The sequence below is a fragment of the Anomalospiza imberbis genome, chromosome Z (genome assembly GCF_031753505.1).
Source record: "Anomalospiza imberbis isolate Cuckoo-Finch-1a 21T00152 chromosome Z, ASM3175350v1, whole genome shotgun sequence".
NCBI lineage: Eukaryota > Metazoa > Chordata > Aves > Passeriformes > Viduidae > Anomalospiza > Anomalospiza imberbis.
The window spans coordinates 21770657-21795985 of NC_089721.1; the positions used below are offsets into that span (position 1 = coordinate 21770657).

Sequence of the window (25329 nt, forward strand, 5' to 3'; positions counted from 1 at the left end):
CTATTCTTTCCAGAAACAGAACATTTATGCATTATCCTCTTTTAAGTGGCCCCTTTTAAAGTGAATTTTAATCAAAAAATGAGGTATTTGCAATATGAGTTTGACTAAATTATATTTTTCAATAGAAAAGTGACATATGTTCTCATCAGTTCAGTTTTCATTGAAGTCCTGTGGTGTAAGGAAGTTTTCTGTCATGCTGTGTAATTGCCACAGTAATCCATGTGTTCTCCCATGTAATGAGAGACAATATTTCCTTGGCATTGTGTGCTTGAAGAAGGAGAGCAGATACATTCCTCTGTGACTCCATTGGAAACTTTTTTACAATCAGAAAAGGTCCTCACCTTCCAGTATAAAAGCCAGGACTTGCAGTGGGCTTTGGAAATAATTTTTTTTTTTTTTTAATTATTCCCACTCTTCTATTCACAGGCAGAACCTGGGTTCAGTTATGCTCAGCAGCATGCTGCAAGGTTTTTTTATGCTAATACATTTAGGAATGGAAATAGATTACATGAAAGGAGGAAGAATTTGAGGGGAAAGGGCTTTTCATTAGTGGATACGGAAAATTTGGAAATGGAGGGCATTTTGAAGGAAGATGTTTCTGAAGGGGTGAGAGTAATGTTCTATTAAATTGTTCAGTAAAACATGATTATTTCTGTAGGAAAATACATGGATTGAAGAAACCTGGCACATTCATATGCATTTCATCATATGGCTTCAGTCAAATGAAATTCCAAGTGTCTGAAAATAGTCCCAGTATGTGATAAATTCATAGCCATTTAATTGAATTCCAAATCAAGTTACATGTATACATGATTTTCCTTCAGGAAGGTTGTAACCTTGAAAAAACAAACTATCAAACAAATGAGAAAAAACACATCAAATTTGTTGTCGACTGCTTGCCAAAGTAAAAATCATGATAGCAGTTGAAATACTTTGCAGTAAAAGTGAAGACAGAAAATTAGGTATGTTAGTTATTAAGTAGGCATAAAGGATAAGGAGCTTTGAACATCTCTTACTAGTGGACAATTATTCATTTGCAGTTTGTCGAAGTAATCTGGTCTGGAGCCAGCAAACACAGCAGCTAATGCAAACTAAAGAAAAGCAGACTTCAGCAGTTTAGGGAAATAAATGTTGGAGTGGCTTGTGGGAAAAAGATGTACATGGCTCTGTTCTCCTGTGTGACCTTGCCAGTAGGCAGCAGCCTGGGAGGAAAGAACGACTGCACTCATGGGACTGCAGGAGGAGGTTTAGGAACTAAGCCAAGAAACACAGCACATTTACACCAGCAAGTTAACTGGCAGAGTGAGTTACAAAATTAGTCTTTTTATCTGACTTCCTAAAAAAATGACACTGAGATAATGCTGCATACACAAATGCCTGTCCAGCTTCACCGGAGAAGCTTCAAATGCCGCAGGCAAATTCATACACATCTGACAAGTACATTAACATCTCAGATATATTTGAGTTCCTCCAAGTCTAATAAAAGCAGTGGTGTGGAGGAGAGAGACAACCTCCCCATACTGACACTGCTAAGAAGTGCACTCAGCCCTTATTAGGCACCAGAGACTCAGCAAAAAGTGGGCACTTCTCCAATGTGCCATTAGTCTTGAAAATCCAGCCAGTGAACAAAGCAACTTGGGAATCTAATGCTCTAGTTTCAGTGCTTAGGGACCAAACACATGAGAAAGGGGCTTCTTTTCAAAACCCAGGGAGTGACTGTGTTGGCAGTGGTGCATGTGACAATGAATGGGAGGGAACAAAGCATGACAGTGAGATGTGAGATCCATAAACCACTTTTCTCTTGAAAAAGAAACCCTAGGGTGGGGTCCCATTATGAAGAAAATGAATCCACAAAATGGTTCTGACAAGATCTTCATTGACAGCTGTCCAGATCTAGATAATACATCTATATATACAGGCAGAGCAGAAAACCCAGTCAGGCTTTTTAAAGGACATGAAATATCAGACAGAGATAAGTAAACCCCTTTCTCATGTGCAATTTTTACTACTACCCTCCCAGGCAGAGGCTGTTTCTAGCTATAGTTAACCACTTTCCCTTTTGCGTCCCTTGTGAGTTCCAGGTGCCTCCATTCACTTGTGACAAGTCCAGGGACCTCAGCCATCAGCCAGCCCCCTGCTCTCAATTCCCACACCAAGCATTCCGGGACTGCCACCCTCGGAGAAGAGAGCCCAGGAGACACTTTGAACTTCTCTCTCTGCATGCAAGGAAAAGCAACTTCTTTAGCCCTGGGAGAAGCTGAGGTACAGATGTCTAAAATAATGCAAGAATCCCCCAATTTAGCACTTCTCCCTCTTGCTCATCTTACTGTACCTACGATAAGCCAAACACTTGTGCACAATTAAACTTCATTTTACATTCAACTCTGATTGCTAATTACATGGTTTGCAAATCTACACTTCTCATATAGATTCTATTTTTAGTTTCCTAAAATTTCCAAAATATTGCCAAAATGCTAGCTTTTGTGAAGACAATATCCGGAGTTTCTTACCAGCCACGTGTTGTAAGGAGTGTTGATTGCTTTGTCCTGGGTTGTCTGCATAGTGCTCAAACAGTGAAAAAGCACTGGGCACCTTTTCTAAAGAGAGAGTGGTATCCATTGCAGAAAGTAACCTAATTGGAAGAAAACACATATCTGTCCATGTAAATCCTTTGTGGTATAGTATAGTTTCCAAAGGCCAGAAACAAAGACCACGTGACATATGTTTATTTGAGTATTTCCTGGGAACTTGAGGACAGCATACAAGGAGAAGTTGTCTCCCTGATTTTGAACATTTACACCATACCGCAGTTTCAAATCAGGAGCACAGTGAGAGTGCTCATGGCCTGTTTACGCTTAACCCATGAGAATGTGAAGATGAGGAAGTGCTCAGTAAGACTCTCAAGAACACAGGGGTTTGGGCTTGCTAATGCAGTGCTTTTAAAGGTTACAGACCTTAGAGCTAACTACAGCAGCTGACTCCAGAGATGTAATATAAAGCAGCTGCTTGTTGCAAGCAAAAAAACATGAGAGGGAAGATAGATACCACTTAGTTAGCCTGTATTTGCTGGGTTCATTATATGAAAAAAACCCAAAACACTTTTAACCATGGGACAGAAGCAAATTCAAGAAAATTGAAGTTTTTTTTTCAAGGCATCTGAATTTTATGTTTCTTCCCTTCATTTTATTTCAGTCATTGAAGTGGTTAATTGTGCATAATCTTAACAAAGCACAACAAATATAAAATACACTTTCTTTAGAAAAACATGCATTGTTAAATAGACTTGTTCTTAGCCTATTTTAGGTAGACAGGTATTATCAAACTAAAGTAATAACCAAGCCCATGCACCAAGCAGAATAAACTTTATTGTGTAAGTAAAAAAGTAAAGATCAAGTTGACAGAAAGCCCTTGGAAAATGGTTTTGTCCCATTTTACCTGCTCTAATCTTATGCAATAAACTAAATGCAGATACATGGCCAGACAGTCTGACTTGCAACAGGTGAGTTCAGATTTATAGTTCTAATTCTGGAAATTTATAAAAACCTTGAAGGGGTGTTTGGCACATTCTCTTCAGATCACTCTCCTGGGGTTGTAATTTGACTGCAAACTGAAACCCTGCTGTCACTGTTATACCCCAGTCGGTGTCAGCACACATATCCCTATGATGGCTGAGGCAGCACTGACAAGGGTATGTTTGATATGCACTGCACAGTGCCCAAGCCCTCCGGGGAAAGTCAAGGCTGGTGGGCTGGGCGGTACAGTTTGGGGGCTTGCACAGGAGAAGCCTGCAGCCAACTGCTCTGAATGTGTTCCCTTTACCCTAGAGAATTTTTTTGGGAATATGGGCTTATGGTTCAACACTTCTCTGATAAAGGATGGGACTCACCAAAATAACTCCCTTGAGAAAATCCCACATGGCAGAGAACTGTATGTGATTGTATGCATTTATACAGGCAGATGCAGTTATGATGAAGCACCAGCCCTGTACACACCCTGAATCAGGCAGTGCTGATGGAAAGCCATAGGAAAACATCAGCCCGTAGTCTCCTAGCCAGATTTTGAAATCTACTTAATCTCATTTTTCTGGAGTTGTGTTCAGAAATATAGTCAAACTACCTGTGTTGCTTTGTGTTATAACCTTTCAGAGACTAAGTGATACAGAACCAGACTAGTGAAAAAATAAATGAATCAGTGGTATGTCTGATCAGTCTAAAAGGTGGAAGCATGGTCACAATGGCTATTTTATATGTATGTATAGTAATAACTACAGGGAACACCTGTTTAAAAATATCCATGTAGAGATTTAAAATTGAGCTGATGTTTTTATGTGCTATTTGTTTAATTAATGTATTATAGAACATATGCAAAACACTTCAAAACCAGTCAGTTACAGCAACAAGTATGAAGCCGCTTTTCTAAATTTCATTATTTGTAAGGTTTATAAAGGTAGCTCTGATTACTAGCGGTGTGTATTCAAAAGCTCCCAAATACTAAATGAAGCATCCAGCATGCTAGGCCTAGTACTCACTACAGTGCACTTAATCCATACTTTATGTACCTTTTATTCAATTCTTTAGATGACTAGAGAAGGGAAAAGAAATATGTTAACAGTTTTCAAAACTCGCAAAGTGTTGAAAAGCCAATCATGATCATCTAACAATCTTTCTACTCTCCACAGACAAAAAACACACAGCTTTATTAACTTGAGGTTGTGTGGAATGCTGCTTATTCACACCAGCAGAGAATTTATTTCCTTAGAAATATTTCATTTCAAAGCTCTGGCTCAGCAGGGTATTAGAGTATAAATCTCATTTTAAGTGCTTGAGGGGTCAGTATTCAATAACTAGATATAAAGATGGAGCATAATCAAGTACTTTCTAAAACCAGGACTTTCAGAGAAAGAAATCACTTGCACATTAACAATAGTTAAATCCAAATTCTGGTGAAAATGTACTTCATAACTTCTTATTACTTGAAGCCATGTGAGATTTTTACCTATGGAATGAAAGTTTGTCCCATGGCTCAAGAAACTTCAGATAATATTTTCTGGTCTGTGAACAAAAAAGTTCCTGTCCTTTATCAATAACAGAAGGGAGCAGGGAAATCCAGTAATTTTCACACTCCCTCAAAAGAATTACAGATTGTGAAATTATGTTTTTCCCAAAGCACTGATCCTCACAAAATCAGGAAAATAATCTAGATTTTTCATCCATCCCAAAATAGAAAATCTACCACAACATTCACTTGGTTAGAGGATACTACAACAATTGTGTGGCACAGAGCAGGGAAGAAAGCCAAATATTGGCATAATTTCTGTAGCTGCTGTGGCATATGTAGGCTTGTATTTCGAAAACTGGCTTATTTTGCATGAGTGATCAGTCTTTAGACAGTAATTTGACTTTACTATTTCTGGCATTCCAAGATAGTTTATCTGCAACTTCCAGGCCACATGCTAATTCCCTAATGGGGGAAGATTATTATCCCAGAAACTCCATCCTCTTTGAGCCTGGTAATACACTTGTGGAGAGAAGAAAGTGCTGTAGCTCACTTAATGACAAGTCTTGCAGCCCAAGAACAGTACTGGAGGACCCAGAACCAGCAACACCCTCTGAGCAAAGTTTAAGAATAATGACTGTATGAGTTAGTAGGTCCAGTCCTGCAGATTCACTGAAGATGTTTCTAACATCCAGGAAGGACCATTAGAGCCACACACGTGCACAACCCTCAGCCTATCTCATTGACATGGTTTCACCCCAGTCAGCAACCAACACAGCCCCTCACTGTTTTTCAACAGTAATTATTTATCACAGCCTCAGTAATCTGAGTGCATAAATACTGTCCATCTGCTCATTAAAAAACACCCCCAAACAACAACAACAACAAAATCCCAAAACAACAATGCACAACAAAAAATCCTACAGCCCAGAAACAATTTTACTTTTCAATTACATTTTCTTGTTTGAAAGATCACTTTCTTGTTGTTGATTATTATATATAATATGTATTTTATTTTTCATATGGTAAAGTACCTAAATACTCTAACATCTCTTACTTCTCAGTTATTAATTCTAGATATATTATCAAACTGTCTTTTCAACTTCTTAAAAAATGTACAGGACCATTTTACTAGCCTAAGTCACATTTTTGTCCTGTGCATCCTCTCTATAATTCTCTCTGAGAATTCCCACATCAAAACCAAATGACCCAGCAGTTTCAGAGTAGCATAGCTGAGCTAGCAGGATTTAGCTGTCTTAAAAAAAGTAAATTCATTGAGACCCTAAAACCAGAAGTCCTTTACTAACTAATATCATAAAAGCTACTGCATGAAAGCCAATTCTACTTACATTTAGGAAAACAAATCCATCCACTTCATCTGTTTCTTTTACAGTTGTCTCCAAAGTTTCCTTTGCTGAATCAACAGTTTGCTGGAAATTTACCATCTGCTCATACAGGTACTCCATTTTCATCTTCTTCACTTCCTCGAAGTTCTCCGATTTCTCATCATATTGTGCTACCACTTTCTTAAGCATCTCTTCATTCTGCTTTTCCAATAATTCTGCATTTTTCTTACAGTTTTCCTGCAGAATAAAATGACAACATTTAATGAATACACAGAAATTCTCAATTACCCATACACAAGCCAACCACCATATTGATTCTGGCACATTGACAATAAGACAATTTTATTTCTGCAGACAAACTCCTCTGGGAGAACTATCTCTAGAGAAATACATCAATAACAACAACAGCTTTTTTTTTTTTTTTTTTTTACTGTTAGGGTTTAAAATTAAACTTCAATATTTCATCACTGAAATAGGAAGTCTAATCAACCAATAGCTAATAATGCATACTTACAACTGGAGTTAATACAGTTCTCAAGGCTTAAGAACTTGGGCAATCAGAATTTAAGATACTAGCCAACTAATTTAAATGCTTTGCCTGGGATTCTAAATAAGACACTATGTGAGCTTTTTATAGGCATAAACAAAATTAAGGGAACGTTTTCCTTCGGGGTTTGACGGTTACATATTCCACTTTGTAGTAATGTGCAAAAAAGCAATCTTTTTTTCCTCCAAAGTTAACACCTTCCAGTGAACTTCAGAGAAGTCAATTTGAGGACTGGAGCAGCAGCCCATTTTAGTGGAAGCAATAATGCTGCGCAAGTAGGCAAGCATATCTTAGAAGTAATCCTGTAGAAGAAAAGAAAGCTAGTGTGATAAAACATTGGACTTACCTCAACTGAGTTAAATCGCAATTCAATATCACTCACAAACTCTTCAATCTTCATTGACTTTTCTTCCAGTGCTGTTAGCAATTTACTTAACTGATCCTGAAATTTGAAATGTTTCAGGAATTTAGGCAGGTTATTTTATAAACTTTTTACACACAATTTATTTTAGGCAAATATTTTCTTTTGCCATGAGCCACCATTGGAACAATTGCTAAGTAAGTTCAAGTATCACCCTGGCTGCAAAGACAAGCACAGAAATAGCAACTGAAACAGTCACAGAACTGTTTCCAAACCAAAATAAGTGAGCTCAGTTTGATAAGGCACTCTGTCCATACAAGCTGTTGAACGTTATGAATTCCAATGCAGCTTTGCCAGAGCGCGAGTGTACTCAGAGCCTCATGAGTGTCCTTGAGAGATCACAGGAACAAGCCCATAAAAAGGAAGATAACAAAGGTAGTTGTGAGGGTAATAGATTATACTGTGTCATGGCTTTAAAAATTAGAATTCTAAAGATCGGTATCTGTCTCTATATAGATTGATATATAAATAAATATATACACCTTTATATACGTTTATGTATATGTATATATCTATAATTCCTGTAAACAAGAAGTCATCAAAATCACTGGTTGAGTTATATGGAAACAAAAGCAGTCCAAGGCACAACAGACATCTGAGACAACTTAGAACTTTTTCTTAGTCTTCTTGACCTTTTATGAAAATAAGTTGCTCAATTGCTCTGACACAATTAATAATTTATAAAAACACTTAGTTTTAATTTGATGGCATAAATCTAAAAGGAAGGTTATTTTCTTTTGTAACAGCATTTTATTATGACAAAATTTTACAGCTAGATCTGTAGAAAAAAAGCATGAGACTTTACATTAATTACAAATGTGTCATTGGAGAATACAAATGAAAACTCCCTTTAAAAATATTTAGGGAAATAATCAAGATTTGGAAACAAATTTCTGTTTGTCAGGATGAACTGTAAAATCTGACAAATGCCATCCCGAGCTCATTTAATTTACTGTGAAGTTATGTTTTCATGTAACAATAATAAAGTTTTAAAAAATTAAAAATAATGCAACAAGCATTTTGCTATCTTAATGTTTTCTCAGTAATTATGCAGAAGTAACAAGAGACATACAAATGCAGTCTCAAAATAATCTGAGCCCTGAGTGTTAGAAATCATGTGAAACCAGGCCTGTGTTGCAGCCAGATTTAATACAGGCTTCATATCCGTGCTCCACAGCCAAGGAGTGATGTCATGGGATGTTTATTTGCAGCTTGACTTGCTGTAATGTGGGTACATTTGAGGGGTGGCTGGGATCTGTGACTTTATTGCTGACTTACTCATGCCTTGTTATCACTGCTAAGTCAAACCTGAATGGCCATATATAAAAAACAACTCTACATCTGAGCACAATGGAGATGGTTTGCAAGCACTGATAATGGAAATGGTTACATTGACTCTTACTTTTGATTTTTCTCTTCTACATATGAGGTAATATAAAGATAAAGTAAACACCACCAATACAAGCCCTTCTGGAATTTCAGTAAAATGACATGAAATCTATATTCCTGTCAAATGAACATGTGCCAAAAAAGAGACCTCACATTTAATTTACTAGGGTGAGAGTAAATAGCTGGTAATCAAGAAAGGAACAGCTGTATGATATGTTCACTTGTACATGAGCAGATCTGATATTGGAGAAGTAAGGTATCACATACACGTTGTTTTCACAAGCAGAACTGTACTTTAATGTGTTTTCACTAGTATTTATGTATTTTCACTAGTATTTATAGCAATGGACTAGTTTATTGAAATGTAGGGCATTTTATCTGTGTGTTGAGGGGAACAGCTTGGATATAGTGGCAAATAGGACTTTATAAACTTTTACCTGTGCTGACACCACAATGCTATTGGCACAGATCACAGAATGGTTTGGGTTGGAAGGGACCTTAAAAACAATTTAGTTTCTATTTCCTATCCATGGGCAGGGACATGTTCCATTAGACCAGGTTGCTCAAAGCCCCATCCAGCCCAGCCTTGAACACTTCCAGGGGTGGGGCATCCACAACTTCTCTAGACAACCTGTTCCACAGCCACATCACCCTCACTTTGAAGAATTTTTTTTCCTAATTTCTAATGTAAACCTGCCCCCATTAAGTTTAAAGACATTGCCCCTTGTCCTATCACTACATGCCCTTGTAAAACCTCCCTCTCCAGTTTAAGACCATTTTGCAGATGAAAGCAAATGGAACAGAAGACAGGTTGGCACTTTAACAAAACTGTGTAGGGTGATTTGTCTAACATCTCCAAACAACCAACACATCTAAGTGGGACAGGGAACACTTTATGATGATACCAGTCTCCACATATGGAGGTTTCTTTACCTTGTCAAGTGAAGTGAGCTGCTGTTACTGAAGTTTTATTTTCATAGAAACAACATTCTTCCCATTTCTCCCCCTACATATCAAAACCAGAACAAACTTACACAGATAAGACTGGAAGATGGAAAGTCTGCTAACAACTACATATAAACAAGGCCATTCAAACTTCTGAATAAATTAAAATACCAGCTTAGCAAGGCTAGGACTGCAGAGAACACCTTAATAAGTTGTTCTCCCTTCAAGATCTCCAACAGGTGTATAGGAATTGCTTTTATTTAATAGATACTGCATCTTAGCTTCTGGACTGCTCTTGGAAGCCTCTCCTCTTGAAAATGCAAGAGAACTGGAGAAATTAGCCTTAGTAGCTTCTTTTTTTTTTAACCCAAATTAATGCTTACCTTCATCTTGGTTGCAGCATCATCTAGTGTTGTGACTTCATGGTCTTTATGCTCTCCAAAAAGCTTGTCAATAGCAGATATTGGGCACTTACAGTGGTAACAATAAGTGTCTACTTGTGATTTCTTCAGTTCTCTTTGTGGGCTTTCAACTTGAGGAATGTTTGTTGCTGATTTTTCAGGATACATCACCACAAAGCCTGAATCTTCAAGCTCAATAGGAGTTCTTTGTTCTGGCTCATTAACAAATTCATAACTATCAGCAGCATGATCAAAGGAGTCCCTGTCTTCAAATAATAGCTCCTCGTGTGTAAATTGAGATGATATTTCATCTTGCAAAAGCTCTTCTTGTGTAATCACATCATAGTCCATTGACTCAGCAAAATCTTCATAAACATCACCGTGCTGCTCCTCTCTTTGCAAGTCTGGATTCTCTGTTTGCTGAATTGTAGGAACACAGGACAGATGTTCCTGAGTAAACTCATCATCTACACTGTCTTCAGTGGGAGCCCTGACATATGGAACATACTTTTCCATTTGAGGAAATGCTGTTGTATCTTGCTCCTCTTCCTGCTTATTACTAGCTTCTTGATATGCAGCTCCCTGATAATCCACTTGATGACTGTATCTTTGTTGACTTGACTGCTCTGGCAACTCTTCAGTTCTTTCTACTGGTACATTTTCTTCTTCTCTTTGTTCTGTGATATCAGTTCTTGCACCTGAAAGAACTGTTTTGCTTCCAAAAGGAATGGCATGCGTTGGCTTGCAAATTGTTGCTTGAATGTTGCTGTCAACCTGGAATTTGTCTCTCTCCATAACAACTCTTTCTGACAGAACCTCAGATTTGACATATTGAATATCACCAGATCCCTGTTCCTGCTTATTCTCTGAACTCCAGACCAAAATTCCTCCACTAAAGGACTCATCTTCTGGTATCTGATCTTTCTGAGGCCCTATGGCTTTACTTGGAATTTCATCTTTAAGAATGTATTTTTCAAAATATATTCCAGTTCCATCATCTGTGTCTGAATTTCTGCTAGGGAAAGAAGCATTAGAATTACCACTTTCTTCATCAGAGGGAGTCTCATCCTTTGTCTTTTCTCCTACTGCTTCCGCATAGAGGTCCTTGTATAAAAATGATAGAGCAGGTGGCTCCTCTAAAAGCTCTGGGTTAACTGCAGCAACAGTAGTAGGGAACAAGAGAGATCGTTCTAGCACTCCTTCTTCTGAATCGAAGAGTGGGGTCCCCGGTGACTTGCATTCATCTTCTACATTTGTAATGCTTTTACTGCTAGAATCAATTGATTTCTGCAGTGGTAAAGATTTTGAAGCATCTGTGTAGGATTGAATTTTGCTTTCTCCTTTTATGGTACCATAAAAGACTTCATCCAGGTCCTCAAGTAAGGAAAACTCTTCCAAAGTATCTACCTCAGTACTCTCTTTAAAATATTTGACTTCTTCCATAGATTCAGTGGGGTCTTCTGTCACAGGAGACAATGAAATTCGTCTTTCAAATTGTGGCTTAACTGGGGATTTATCATCAATCAATGTGTATTTTTCAAAATAATCCATATCAGCAGTACCATTATTAGGATCCAACTTCGCACAATTATTGTTTTCTGGCAACAGGAGATTTTCTTGTTGAGTTTCTTCAGTTTCCTCAACATCATCCTTTTTGACCAATTCTATTAGTTCATGGTTTGCAGTCTTTTCCAATATTGAGCTTTCTGAAATTTCTGTGGTTCTTCCAGAAGTTAGGGCTCTCTGGCCATCCTCAATTGATTTTATTCTAAATGAAGGATTTGTTTCCAAGTATTCTAATTTATCAGGCATGTGTTTACTTTCTTCTTGATCAACAGAAGAAATATGTGTAGGTGCATGAATATTGAGTATTTCATAACCTTCTGAAATTATATTAAATAGATCTTTTTGTTCAGTAGTCTCCAGAGTACACTGACTGTCATCTACAGCACTTGCATGTTCCGTTTCTTCCTCTTCTCCTCTCAGGTAATGTTCAGGCATTTCAGACATTTTGCCTACCTCCAGATGTTGCATTTCTTCAATTTTTGTAGGATTTAAAGTACTAGTTTCATGCTCCAGAAGTTTATCTGGACCTTGATTATCTCCTACCAGAGATGGTAAATCATACCTTTGTGTTATGGGACTAGTGTCTGAAGACTTCTTATGAGGAAATTTATTTGACACTGATTCAGAAACTCTAAATGCATGTCCCTTAGTCTCTGTAGTCCCATGAACTGTAAATTCTGTGCAACTTTCAGCTGGGAATTGTTTTGATGCAAAATCAGAAGCTTCATTTGGAGTAAGCTGAATTCCTTGCATGTCTACTTCTGCAGCTCCTATTTGACTTATTGAGGAAGCTTTCACCTGTTCTACCAGCCAGCTAGCCAGCCCAAAAGATGGAATATCTGGGTTCTGCTTTTCTTCAGAACTTGAGCTAAGAGGCTTCATCTCTGCTGAGGAAAGGCTGCCCCATTCACCAGAATAATGCTGAGTTTTGTGTATCACAGTTTCATGAAAAAGGTCTGATGAAACAACTCCCAGATGCTCCAAGGTTGTATGCTTTTGGTCTTCAAAACATTGTTGTATTTCACGTATATCCTCTCCTTCAGTATAAATGCCTGAAACTTTGTTAGATTGCTTTCCAAGCAGGTCTGCTACATCAGATAAAGATGATGGAATCTTTTGTTTCTCTTCATTACCAGTGAGAGCCACTGATACTGGCTTTTCAAGTTCTGACTTTCCAGGTAATTTATGAAAATGTATAAATGACTCTGATGACACTGCTTGTTGGTCTGCTACACCAGTCACCTTTGACTCTGTGGTCACTGACCTTGGCACAGTCTGTACATCAGGTTGCATTTCTTGCTCATAGGGCCCACTTATCTGGTCTGGGGACAAATATGTTGTCTCCAACAAAGAAGATTCTGGCTTGTCTTGGTTGTGCACTTGAGAAATACTCTCCAAGTGCACTGTCTTTAAGCTTGCTGTTTCAGGTGAACAGAGTTGAATTTTTTGCAACTGTTGTTCATTGTGTGGTGGAATTACATGTTCATACTCTGATTGTATGGGCTGAGTAATAAGTGGCTGTATATTTTGATTTTCTTGTTTGGCAAGGGACTGTGTGGGAAGCAAATATTCAGAGGATGGTTTTGAATAAGGTGGAACTTCTTGCTGACATGTTTCATCAGCTAAATAAAATGGAACTGAAGATTCAGACTGCAGTTTTGAAGGTACAGTCAGGTAATCCTGACTTTCTAGACTTTCTGTTTTATCTGTAGAATATGATAAACTTAGTTGTTCAGATTCTAATTGTGTAGCTGTGTGAAAGTAATGTGGAGTCAGTTCTCTCTCAGCTTCAGGTAAAATTTCACATTCAGTCTCTGACTTTGCAGCTACAGGCAAATGTAGAAGACTTTCTGTATGTTCTGCTTCTTTTCTTGCAAAAAAGGACCCTGGCTCAGGCAGAGCAGTTTCTGGGTGTTCTGTTTTACAGGTGGAATAAGGTATATCTAAATGTTTGGGGGGTGAGCCTCCAGTTACAGGGGAAGACTTTGGACATCCTTCAGAGCTTGTTTCAGAGACAGTGTGTGAAGCACCCAAAGATTCAGGCACTGTTTGTTCAGTAAGAGATGAATATGGTTGAATTTTGTGGCTGTCTGCTTCCTCAGTGGAAAATGATAAATTTTGTTGTTCAGTTTCCAGCTGAGCACTTTGAGATGAAGAAGCACCAGTGCCTTGCTTCTGTGAATGTCCTGCTCTCAGTGGGGCCATTTCACTGTTTTCTACTTTGTAAATGGGACTTAATAAATCTGATTGTTTGAAGTCTGGTTGCGCAGTTCCCTGCTCCTCGGTCCTGACAAAGGTACATGCTACAGAAGCTGTTTCTGGCTGTTCTGTTTCAATATCAGAGGACTGCAAACTAACATGTGGCTGCTCTGGTTGAGCCCCATCCCTCCAATTTTTTTCACCAGTGAAATATGGTTCCTCTGGGTGCTCCAGCTGGGTAATCTGTGGTTGATCTGCCTTACCATAGGAATATGATAAATCTAGTGGCTTTATTACATGAGCCTCTGCTTTGCCAAGAGAGTATGACAAATCTGGATGTTTTGAATCCAGCTTTTCTTGTTGCAACTGCTCTGATTTTCCTGTGGAATACGAAACATCAGAAGGCATGAACCCTGCTTGTGCAGTGTCCTGTTTTTCTGTTTTGTCAGAGGAATACAAGAAGTCTGGGAACTCCCCTTCCACTGGGGATATATTTGTTTGCTCTTCCATGCTATGAGGACTTGAAAACACTGGTTGCTCCAATTTTAGTTGTACTATTTCCTCTGGGTGTAATGTATAGCTTCCCATCTCCTGTTTAACCTCCAGCTGTGCACTTTGTTTTTCTTCCCTAACAGAAGAGGACAAATCTGTGTGCAGTACTTTGCCCATGGCATCCATGACATTTGCATGTTCAGACTCTGGTAGAGCAGCCCATGATGGCTTTGTTTTGACAAATGAATGCAACAAACTCTGTTCTTTCAGCTCTGGCTGAGTTGTTTTATGAAGTTCTGCTATGCTAACAGAGAATGACAAATCTGCATATTCTGAGTTTGCTTGGGAATTTTGCAGTCCTTCTGTGCTCTCCATAGAGCACTGCAGCTCAGGGTGTTCTGCTTGCATTCCTGCATCTTTCCATTCCTCTGCTTTCTTGAGAGATGATGTAAACTCATTTGTCTTTTCTTGCTCTGGTTGAATCTTTTCTTGCTGTACTGTGCCAGTGGAATGAAATAAATCCAGGCACTCCAAATCCTCATCAGCAATTTGAGTTTGCTGTTTTTCACCAATTGAACATGATAAATCCTTTATTTCTGCCTCTGGCTGTATGATTTCATGGTGTTCTAATCTGCCAGCAGATAAATTTGAATGGTACGATTTTGTGTTTACAGTTTCTTGTTCTGCCTCACTGAGAGAATGACATAATTCTAAATGTCCCAATTCTGTCCATGCTTTCTTGCCTTGTGCCTCTTTTTTGAAAGAATAAAAGAAGCCTGGCTTCTCCTCTCCAGCAGTTTGTCCTTGCTCTGTTGTGCCAGGCCAAGATGACAGATCTGGTTTTTCTAACACTGCTTGTGTAGCTCTTTGTAGCTTTCCTTTATCAATGGAATGCAGTGAATCAGGATGCTTTGGCTCTGCTCTTAACGTTTCTCTTTGCTCCATTTTTCCACTCTGGGATGGTGCATCTGGAACTCTCTGTTTCTCCGTTGCAGCTTGTGAATACTCTGCTCTGCTGACAGACTGCTCCTCTTTGGAGCATTCCACAGCTCTGTGCTCCATCCTTTGTTGCCCCACTTCCCTGGCCCGGGGTGCCAAGCTTGCATGACCTGGCTCCAGCTGTGCAGGTGGGATTTGCTCCATTTTGTCATGACCATAAAATGCACCTGGCTTCTCCAGTCCCAGCTGGATTGTTTCCTGCACTTTGCTGAGGGAATGTGCTAGCCCAAGGTGTTCAGGTTTCAGCTGTGATGTTTGCAGCCCTCCTACTTTGAAAACAGAGTAGGGCAAATCAGAATGTGCCAGCCCTGGTTCGGCCATTTCTGTTTCCTCTGCTATATCCACAGAATGTGACAAATGTGAAATTTCCACTTCTGGCTGAACTGTTTTCTGTTCCATTTGTCTAAAGGGATAAGTTTGCTCTGTTTCTTGTACTCTTCGTTGTACCTCTGTGTTGTCCAGAGGAGATATCATATCGGTATGCTCCACCTCTGGTGGTATCATTTCATCGTCTGGCCTATCAACAGAAAATGATAAATTTGGTTGTTCAAAGCCCTCCTGGGCATATTCTGAAGTGTCCTTTTTATTGGGAGAATGTGTTAACTTTTCTTGCTCTAACTCCTGCTTTGTGGCTTTCTGCTGCTTTTCTCTGCCAAAAGAAAGTTTTCTATGTTTTTGCTCTAATGGTGCTACTTCTTCTTGGCTTGTCTCACCAGTGGAATGTGACATATTAGGAATCTTCATTTGCCATGGTGCAATTTCTGGATGTTTTGACTCTATTTGTGCAGTTCCTGGAGAAGCTCTTTTTTTACCTACTTTAGGCAATTCTTGGTGTTTAGACTCAAACTTTTGAGTTGATTTTTCTTTGCATTTACCAAAGGAAAAGGATGAATCTGAATATTTTGAATCCAATTGTGAGCATGACTGATTTGAGTATTGAGCTTCTATTTCCATACTTTCATCTTGTGCTGCTTCACCCAGGCTTCCTTGTGAATCCAAATGTTCTGATTTTTTCTGAGTTTCTCCCAGGGCGTATGAAAGTTCTGGATGTCCTGACTCCTGCTTCACAACATTATCCTGTTTTGATTCACCACTGTCCCATGAAACATCTGGATGTTCCACCATTACTGGTTCAATTTCTTGTTGCTTCAAATGGAATAGTAACGTTGGGTTTTCCAATAATTCTTCTTGCTCGTGAGAGGAATATGGCAAATCTGGAGAGTCTGAAGTTATTTCCATTTCCAGTGGAGCTTCTTTTTCACTGGAAGAAGGCACAAATGTTTGCTCCAGCTCTGGATGTAATATTTCTTGTTGCTGTGATTTGTGTTGTACAATTTCCTTCTCTGTTTCTGTACTTACATAAAATGTTTTTTCTGGATATGCTGGCTCTGTTTGCATTTCTTCTTGCATTTGTTTACTGAACAAATATGGCAAAGATGGATGCACTAACCCTGGTCGAGCTATTTCTTGCTGTGCCATATTAATTTGATCTATGACCTGTGGTTCCTCTTTACCCAGGCTTTCTGAAATACCTGAATACTCTGTTTCCATTTGCACAGCTTCTTGTTGGTCTGTTTCCTGCTGTTTCACCTCTTTTTGTACTGTAGCTTGTTCCATTCTGCCAAAGGACCATGAAACATCTGTCTGGGGCACATTCAGTGGCGGTGTTTCCTGTTGCTGACTACCAGCAGTGGAACAGGAAGGAAATGACTGCTCCTGCTCCATTTGTGTTGTTTCCCAGGGCTTTGCTCTGTCAGTCAATTGTGACCACAAAGTTCCTGACTCCACTCCTTCTTGCATCACTTCTCCAGTGATAACTGAGAAATCCCTCTTTTCTGAAACTACTTGTATGTTTTCATGTTGCTCTGCTTCACTAATGAAAAATGATGGCTCTGAACCTTCTAAGTTTCTCTGTACAGCTTCTTGTACCATCTCTCCCTGGGAATACAGGGAATCAGTTTGTTCCAGCTTTGGTTTCTTTGGTTGCAATTTTTGATGTTCTGTTTTGCCAGTAGAAGATGTTGTCTCTGCCTGTTTCACCTTCAGCTGTGAAGTTTTATGGTCCTGTTCTTTTCTGGTAGCATGTGGCCAAAGTGGATGCTCTGACTGCAGTTGAGTAGTTTCTCCTTGCATTGCCATGGCAGAGGAATCCAGCTTACCTTCCGACTGTGAATCCTGCTGTATAGGCTGTGGCTGTTTTCCGTTGACAGTTTGTGACAGTTCTTGCTCCTTTGTTTTATGCATGGGATAGGGTAAATCTGAAAATGCTGTTTCCAGATACCCTGTTTGTTGTATCTCAGCCCTTCCAGTGGAATCAAATTTATCTGGATGTACCAACTGGACTTCTGTAGTGTTGTCTTTCTCTGCTTCCTCCATCAAACATGATAAACCTGAATGTACTTGTGCAAGGTCTTCTTTTTCTTCTTGTTTTTCTTTTTCAGGGGAATAAGACTGTTCCAGTTCAAAAGTACTGAATGCTTGGTTTTCTGTTTCTTCCCTGGAAAGAAAAACCTGTTGTTCATTTTCCAGCTCTGCACTTTGCATTTGCTTGACTACTTCCTTGGTTAAAGAAGAGTCTGGATGACCCACCTCCAGCTGTGCACTCTCTGATTCCACCATTTTTTTTCTGGAATATGATAGATCCTCATATCTATCATAGCTGGAGACCTCTGTCTCGAGCTGTGCGCTGTCTGATTCTTCCATTTCTTCCCTAGAAAAAGAAAAGTCTGGATACTCCATCTCCAGCTGCGTACTTTCTAGTTCTTTTGTTTCTTCCTTGGAAGAAAATTCTGGTTCTTCTGTCTCCAATTGTGATCTCCCTGATTTTTCTGTTTCTTTTGTAGAAAAAAGCAGTTCTGGATAGTCTGTATCTGGTATTGCACTCTCTGAGACCTCTGTTTCTTCCTTGGAATATGAGAAATCTGGAAGTTCTGTCTCTAGTTGTGCACTTCCTGGTTCCTCTATTTCTTCCCTGGAAAAGGAGAAGTCTGGATACTCCATCTCCATCTGTTCACCCTTCAATTCCTCTGTTTCTTCCTTGGGAGAAGAGAAGTCCAGATGCTCTGTCTCCATCTGTTTTGTCTCCGATTCTCCAGTTTCTTTGGTGGAATATGAGAGGTCTGGATGTTCCATCTCCATTTGCCCACCTTCAGCTTGTTTGTTTTCTTCAATGGAAAAATCTGAGTGATCAAAATCTACTGCTTTATTTATAGCTGAAGTTTTCTGTGTTTCTTCTGTTTCTGTATGAATAGGATATGAAATGCCAAAATATTTGGAATCTATATTTTCAGGAATTGGTGGTTTTAATTTAATTCCTTGCTTCTCTGTTTCCTGAAGTGAAAAGTCTTGTTCAGATTTTGTTTGGTTCTCCAAATGAATATTTTGAGTTTCTGAAGATGAGGTCTTTTGACCCTCTTCTCTTTCAGCTGAATGCATTAGACCTGAAGTTTCTGACTCTGACAGTGCAGTTGATGATGGACACTTGGTTTCTTGCTTCTCTATTTCATTTCCAGAATATGGCAAAAGCACATGTTCAGACTCAGACTGCGCAGCTTCTGATGACTGAGGAATAACATCTTCCTGTCTTATTTCAGTTGAAGTGGAATATTGAGATTTAGCTGATGGAACATCCGGTAAGTAAGACTTCTCTGTTTCCCTCTCAGGATGTTCTGACATAGATTCTGTAGGCAAAATATGCTGGGAACTTGTTCTATCTAATTCACTAACAAAATCTGCTGAAACAGACTGTGGTGCAGAATTAGGCTGAACTTCCTGCTTCTTCACTTCATCCAGATGATCTGATGCTGTCAGCAGGGATTGGTCTGGCTTCTTGTTTGCATTTTTGGCTGAGGGAAGCAGCACTTGTTTCTTGAGTGGAGTGGAGGCTGTTGACTCTGTTGTTGATGTTCTGGCTGTGGGTGAATGACTTTGCTGCTCCCTGGCTTCTTCTTCATTCTTCAGTAAATGTCCTGAAACCTGATTTGGAGTCTGCAAAAGAGGTTGTCTCTCTTTTCTTTCTTCATGTTGAAGAGTTGATTCTTTCATTTTAAAAGGTTCAATATTTTCAGATGAAACATCATTTTTCTTAGTAAGCTGTTTTTCAGGAGGTGGTGTTGGTGAAGAAAAGCTTTGATTTGCTTGTTCTGTGAGTTGTTGTCTTTGCTTCCTTCTTCTCTCTGAAGGCGTCTCAAGAATTTTACTTCTCACTCCCTGGAAATGTTTTGGATGTGTGGAGAGTGAACCAAATTTCTGCAATCTTTCTTTTACTGATGTTTCAAGGAAATTTTCAGAATCTCCTGAAGCTGAGCTACTTCTCCGAATTCTGTTTTTCTCCAATGTTTCAGAGGCTGGCCCAGTCCCTCCAAAAATTGAGTTGAACAGCTGGATTCTAGCTTGTACTGGCCCTCCAAGAATTGGACCAACTTTTCTCAGTCTGCTTTCCCTAAATATTGATCTTATTGGATCACGTTTTACGGGCTCTTCTGCGATATTCTCTTGATCTTCTTTGTTGTCCAACATTTCCTCATCTGTGTCTTGTGCTTCCACCTGCTCAACATTCAACATGGAGGCTTGCACATCTCCTAGAACAGTTCTTGGTTCTTGCCTCTGCATTCCAGAAGAGTCACGTTTTTTATTGCACTCGCCTCCCTTCGGTCTTGTAGCCATTGGCACCCTATTTGAAGATTTGCGTGTCCTTTTCCGAATGATCTTGCCTTCATCCATAATAAAGATAACTTTTCCTGGAGGAGAACCTACTGGTGAACTTTCCATACTGTAAAGATCAGAAGCTGTACTAGTTTCTGAGGTCCAGGGAGTAGAACATCTGCTTGAGCTGGTTTCCCAGGTTATTCCACTGTCTTCACTTTGGCATGTTACCATAGAAAAGGAAGGGTTAGTCATGATGTACTGCAGCTTGGGTTTCACATCTTCACTTTGGATAAGATCTTTTAAACTACAAACAAAAGAACAGGTAACAAAAGAAAGCTGTAAAAACATACAACAAATTAAATTATTGGCGGAAAAAGTTGAATTCATTAAAACAAAAATGGCTTTCAAAGTTGTAAAAATACTGCATAAGCATAGGTTTTGAAGTACAAGCATAAGAAAAGTCATATTTCATCTCACAACTATATTTTAGATGAATTTGTGTAAAACTGCATGTTGCAAGGTTAGTTCAATGAAGGGGAGGTGTTTAAATGATCTTGACAATGCAGGAAGAACAGTCTTTGATCTGACCTTGTTTTGCCAGTGTGAGGTTGAGCTGATTCTGGGGCTGTTCTCCAGCATGCGTTTATCTCACAGTATAAATTAAACCTTTCATTGAACACTTCAAAGACACTGTCAGTGTTTTAATAGCACCCACACTTGCTTTGTGCAAGTGTGAATGATTATACAATGCTCAAAGCAGTAGTCTATCCACTGGTCTGTTACTGTCTTCTCATGTATTTTATCCTCTAAGCACTCTAGATACTTAACAAAGTAATTTAGAATACATTCAACAATTAAAATATACTGACACCTCCCCAAATGAAACTGCAATGTTTTATAACGGTAGTTTTAAACCTTATGATGTGTAATCAATACACCATCATATGCTGTAACCAAATCTCTCAGCTAAAATAGTAAAAAGGCTGGAGAAAGGCTTTTCTGAGAAGGTTTAGGATCGAAAACTTCAAATTCTTCAAATTAAGAGTGTAAAGATTAGCAAAAGCAATTAAAAGACACAATGTGTGGGGGGGGTTTAGTATTTTTAGGGTTGCAATATTTACTTAAAACAAAAAAAAAAGAGCACAGAAAAGGTAGTCAAAGCTCAACCCTAATATTTCCTGAGTACAGTAGTTAATCTATGGAAATCACATTTGTAGCTGATGGAAAGGAAGGCAGAGTATCTGCCGGATAAGATGAAGCCTTAGGTAGAACAGAAACAGTGACGTCTCTGTTACTCCCATGGAAGAATGCACATCTATGACCACACAACATCCTGCTTCCATGGAACAGAGGGAAGGGTCACTTTTCCACTGACTAGAGAAACGTGTTTCAGCTAAAGTGAAGAAAACTAGCTACTGATCAGGGATCAGAAAAACAGAATCCATCTGACCAATTGCCAGAGTCTGTGGCCCTGCACCACACAGGTGCCAGAGATACCTGCAGGTTGCAGAGGCAGGCAGACACCCCTGAGATGCAGGTGGCACCGTGCCAGAAGGTGCTGAGCACCAGTCAGAGGCAGAGGTCTTTGAAGGAGGAGAAGAAATCCTGGGGAAAGTCATGACTGCTTAATTAAGCAAACTCTCTGGACTGTAAGTTTTTTGTAAAGGACACTCAGTGAAAATGCTTAGTACCTAATGGAAATAGAAATATAATCCTGCTACTAGGCTGGTCCGTGATCAGGTCTGTGCAAACTGAGGCACAGATCATCTCTGATCTCGTTGCTAACTGAAGGTTGGAGTCACCCTGTGGGACAATAGCCTGACCAGCCTGTGGTGTGACAATACAGTATCAAACTCCAGTGACAGGGCTTAAACCCAGTTGTGGTGACAGGGCTAGGCTGGAGATAGTGACTGGCAGGACAACTTGAAGGCCTACAATTCAAAGCATGTCTGAGAGTGCAATACTAAATAATTGCATGTTAGGCAATCCCCTCCTGCCCTGCAAACCCAGCCCTCAAATAGATTTAAGCCCCAGCATGTACAGCTGATTATCTGCCTTGGTGTAGTATTCTCTAGAAAGGTTAAAACTTACAGGCTGGAGAAAGAGATACAGCAGAATACATTCATACCAATTTTTCTCTTAGTTTCTCCTTTGCCAGTTCCATGGCTTGGTATTGACTTGGATATAGCAAAATAAGATTAAATTTAAAAAAAACCAGAAAAATCAATATCAATACTACTAAGGAAGCTTTCAGTTATTTGAGTCCATAATAACAGATGACTTTTTCTTTTTTTTTTTTTTTTTTTTTTTTACATTTTTCAGCTTCTAAATAATTCTTATATTTTGAACCTATTTTCTGCACTACTTGGTGCAATTAAATAAACCTTCATACAGAACAGAGCAGCACTCCCACTTGAGCTGATATTAATTAATAAGAACAGGTTGCCCTGGCCCTGCCTATGCAAAAAGCTTGAATTATATACATTATTATCTCATTTTCATGGTCACAAACTTGTCACAGTTCATATTCCTCTACAGTGAGAGGAGATAGTGCTTTATACTTTTAAGACCAGAATGAGAGACATGGAACTCAAGCATTTACTTCCAATGCACTTCCAAATGCTGCCCTTTTGTGAACTGTTTACAAGCTGCACTGTAGTAGCTGAAAGACCCCTCTCTAGTCAGAGGAAGTGTCTGCCACTGGAAAAAGATGTTTGCAATGTTTCAGCTAATAAATGTAGATATAAAGCCACTGAAATCCCGGGCAAAAGCCACTGCTGTCTTTTTTCCATGTAGATATTTCACACCCATTCCTGTTGGCGCTTATATTATCAGCATGTTAGTTCACTGCTAGGACACTGACTTAAACCTTTTCTTAGTCTTGAAGACACTGACAACCAGTTTTGTGCCTCCTGCCATACTAACTCAAACCCAGATTTTTCTTCCTGCCTCCTTCCTGCTTCTCACAGCTTCTCACTATGACTTCTGTGCTGTGTCCACTAGGATTTCAGGTTTCTAGTCCAGCCTGGCAGGCTTGACAAATTTTCCTTTATGAATCATATAAGGGAAGAGTTTTCACTTCCCCAGCTGCTGGAGTGGTTGTGTTCACACAGTGAGTGGGGTCTACCCACCTGTGCACACTACTACTATGAGATACACATGTAGCCAGCCTATCAGCTTTTTAAAATTTTCCCTAGCCTCTCTTTATCCTCTTCATATTAGACCTTGCCACTGCTGATATCATAAAAATGTGTAGCTGTTTGCTGCATAATTCCTCACAAGCTGAAAACAATACAGATAAAATGACCAAGATGTCAACCTATGTCTGTAATCTGCACTGACAAGATCTCATTTTCTGAAAGCTCCTACTTCAGGCACAGTGGTGGAGTGGTGGAAATTGGTATTGCCAGCTTGTTTTCACAGTTGAAGGAAACATTTCTCTGTGCTTGTGTTTTTATTCTGTACATATCTGTAGTTTCTGCCTTTACCATGGTGCCCCTTTCCCCCTACAGCAATCAGTATGCTCAGCAAGGTCTATGCCTATTGTCCTGTATTTGCCATGGCTACACCTCATCCATCTTCTTCATGCTAAGAGAATTGGGAGCTACCGAAACACATAATTTCAAACCCAGCCTTCCACCTTTGACTTCTTTCAGTTAATGATGCCTCATCTGGCAACGGAGTGGCTTATGCATCTGTCAAAATTCAAAGGAACTACTATCTAAAACCAGGAAGACGGCTGCTTGCCCAGCTACAAACCTGGGTTTTATGATGAGTAGCTGGGAGCCAGGACCTGGGCTTGTCTCACACATTTTGTTCCATCTCTTATGAAGGAACACAGTCTGCTGTAGTCCTAGTCTGTTTTCCAGACACCAGGTCATGGCATGTCCTAGTGGCATTGCCATTTGCAGGATCAGATGCTGCTTGAGAAACCCACAGAACCGCCACGCCCGGAGGTCTGCCATGCTCCTGCATTCTGGTTTCTCCACCATGTTGTAGAGGGAGCACAGGTACCAAACACTTCAGTCTGGGTGCGACACTTCCTTTACACAGTTACGTGATCACTCTGTTGAGACCCAACGGGGAACTTCTTGAAGTCTGAGAGCCCTATGCAACACAGGCCTTTATTAAGGACTCAGTTTTACTCAAAAGGCTGAAGAGAAACAAATCATGGAGTGCCCAGCTACAGGAGCAAGTGGGGGCTGGCTGCACTCCTCCCCTCTGCAATGCCCCCACCTCAGCATTCTGCCTCATTCAGCTGCTCAGTTACCTTTTGCTCAAGCTTCTGCCATGACGTGCTTGAAATGACCCACACAACTCTGCTTCCTACTTCTCTCACCTTCCTTGCTAATGCTCCTGCTGCAGGTGGCAGAAAAACAGCCCTGCCAGCTTCTTCCACCCTGGCCAATGTCAGGCACTGCCTCAGCTAGAGGCATCTAAAATCACATATGCTCTCCCCATCTTTCTCTGCTTTGGGAAAGGTATGGTAACTTTTATTTTCAGAAGACAGATCCACAGTACTCTCCCCTCCTTCCTTCTCACCATCCATTTGCTATCATTCCAGTGTTTTGCTCTCCTAGATACTGCAGCATCCCCCATGTGGCAGGAAGACACCTTCTCCACTGTACTTCCCTTTATATTAATTTTCATCAATCATTATAAATGAGACTTGTCTCTAAAGCTTACACACCTCTGATCTTGTGGAAGGACTGCTTCATTAATAAAACAAACTCAAACACTTCCAGAACTTAAGGACTTTCTCCCCATTTTTCTCCCCATCTACTAGTTATAGGTAAACACTAAACAAGTAGATAAAATGCTATTTACCTATTCCAGGCAAACAGGCTGTCTGGAAATGCTTAAATTGTCTGCAGAGCCATTTTTATGTAAACCCTGCACAAAAACACATCCAGAGACCTTCCCTCTATAGAAGGAAATCAGCTGAGAATAGTCTGAAAGAGAACTGTGTCAGAGCAGCTCACCCATCATACATTTGTTAAAGACACAGATATTCCAGTGGATATGTAAACCAGTTAAACAGTAAACAATTTTACTTCAGTTAGATTTAATTTTCGCCATTACCAATACAAAAATTAAAACCTGTTAACTTCCTATCCATGCTTGCCTTAACGAACACAGTATTCAAAATATTTCCCCTGTTTAGGTGATTAATTGGATACATGGTGCTAGAAACAGAAGTCATCTACCATGATCATCTATCCTAAATAATAAAATGCCCAAAGGTAAGAAAATACTGTACGGGTGCTATACAGATCAGAGGCATTTTTGTGCTGCCAATGTTATGAAACGCTTATCCCACCTTTTTAATAGGTTCGGATGCTGCATGTTAGTCTCATTACTTATATAAAAAAGTGTGCTAGG

At 39.6% G+C, this 25329-nt stretch overlaps 1 protein-coding gene across 1 annotated transcript in view; it reads right to left on the reverse strand.

Annotated features, from left to right (window-relative positions):
* Positions 1–25329, reverse strand: part of CMYA5 (cardiomyopathy associated 5) — a 45698-nt gene that overhangs the window by 17537 nt on the left and 2832 nt on the right. Inside the window, exons 2-6 of the mRNA XM_068176348.1 lie at positions 10027–20251; positions 7235–7330; positions 6345–6578; positions 4559–4581; positions 2511–2632 (exon numbers count right to left, since the gene is read on the reverse strand). Coding sequence (XP_068032449.1) covers positions 2511–2632; positions 4559–4581; positions 6345–6578; positions 7235–7330; positions 10027–20251 — 10700 coding nt within the window. The remainder of the gene's footprint in view (positions 1–2510; positions 2633–4558; positions 4582–6344; positions 6579–7234; positions 7331–10026; positions 20252–25329) is intronic.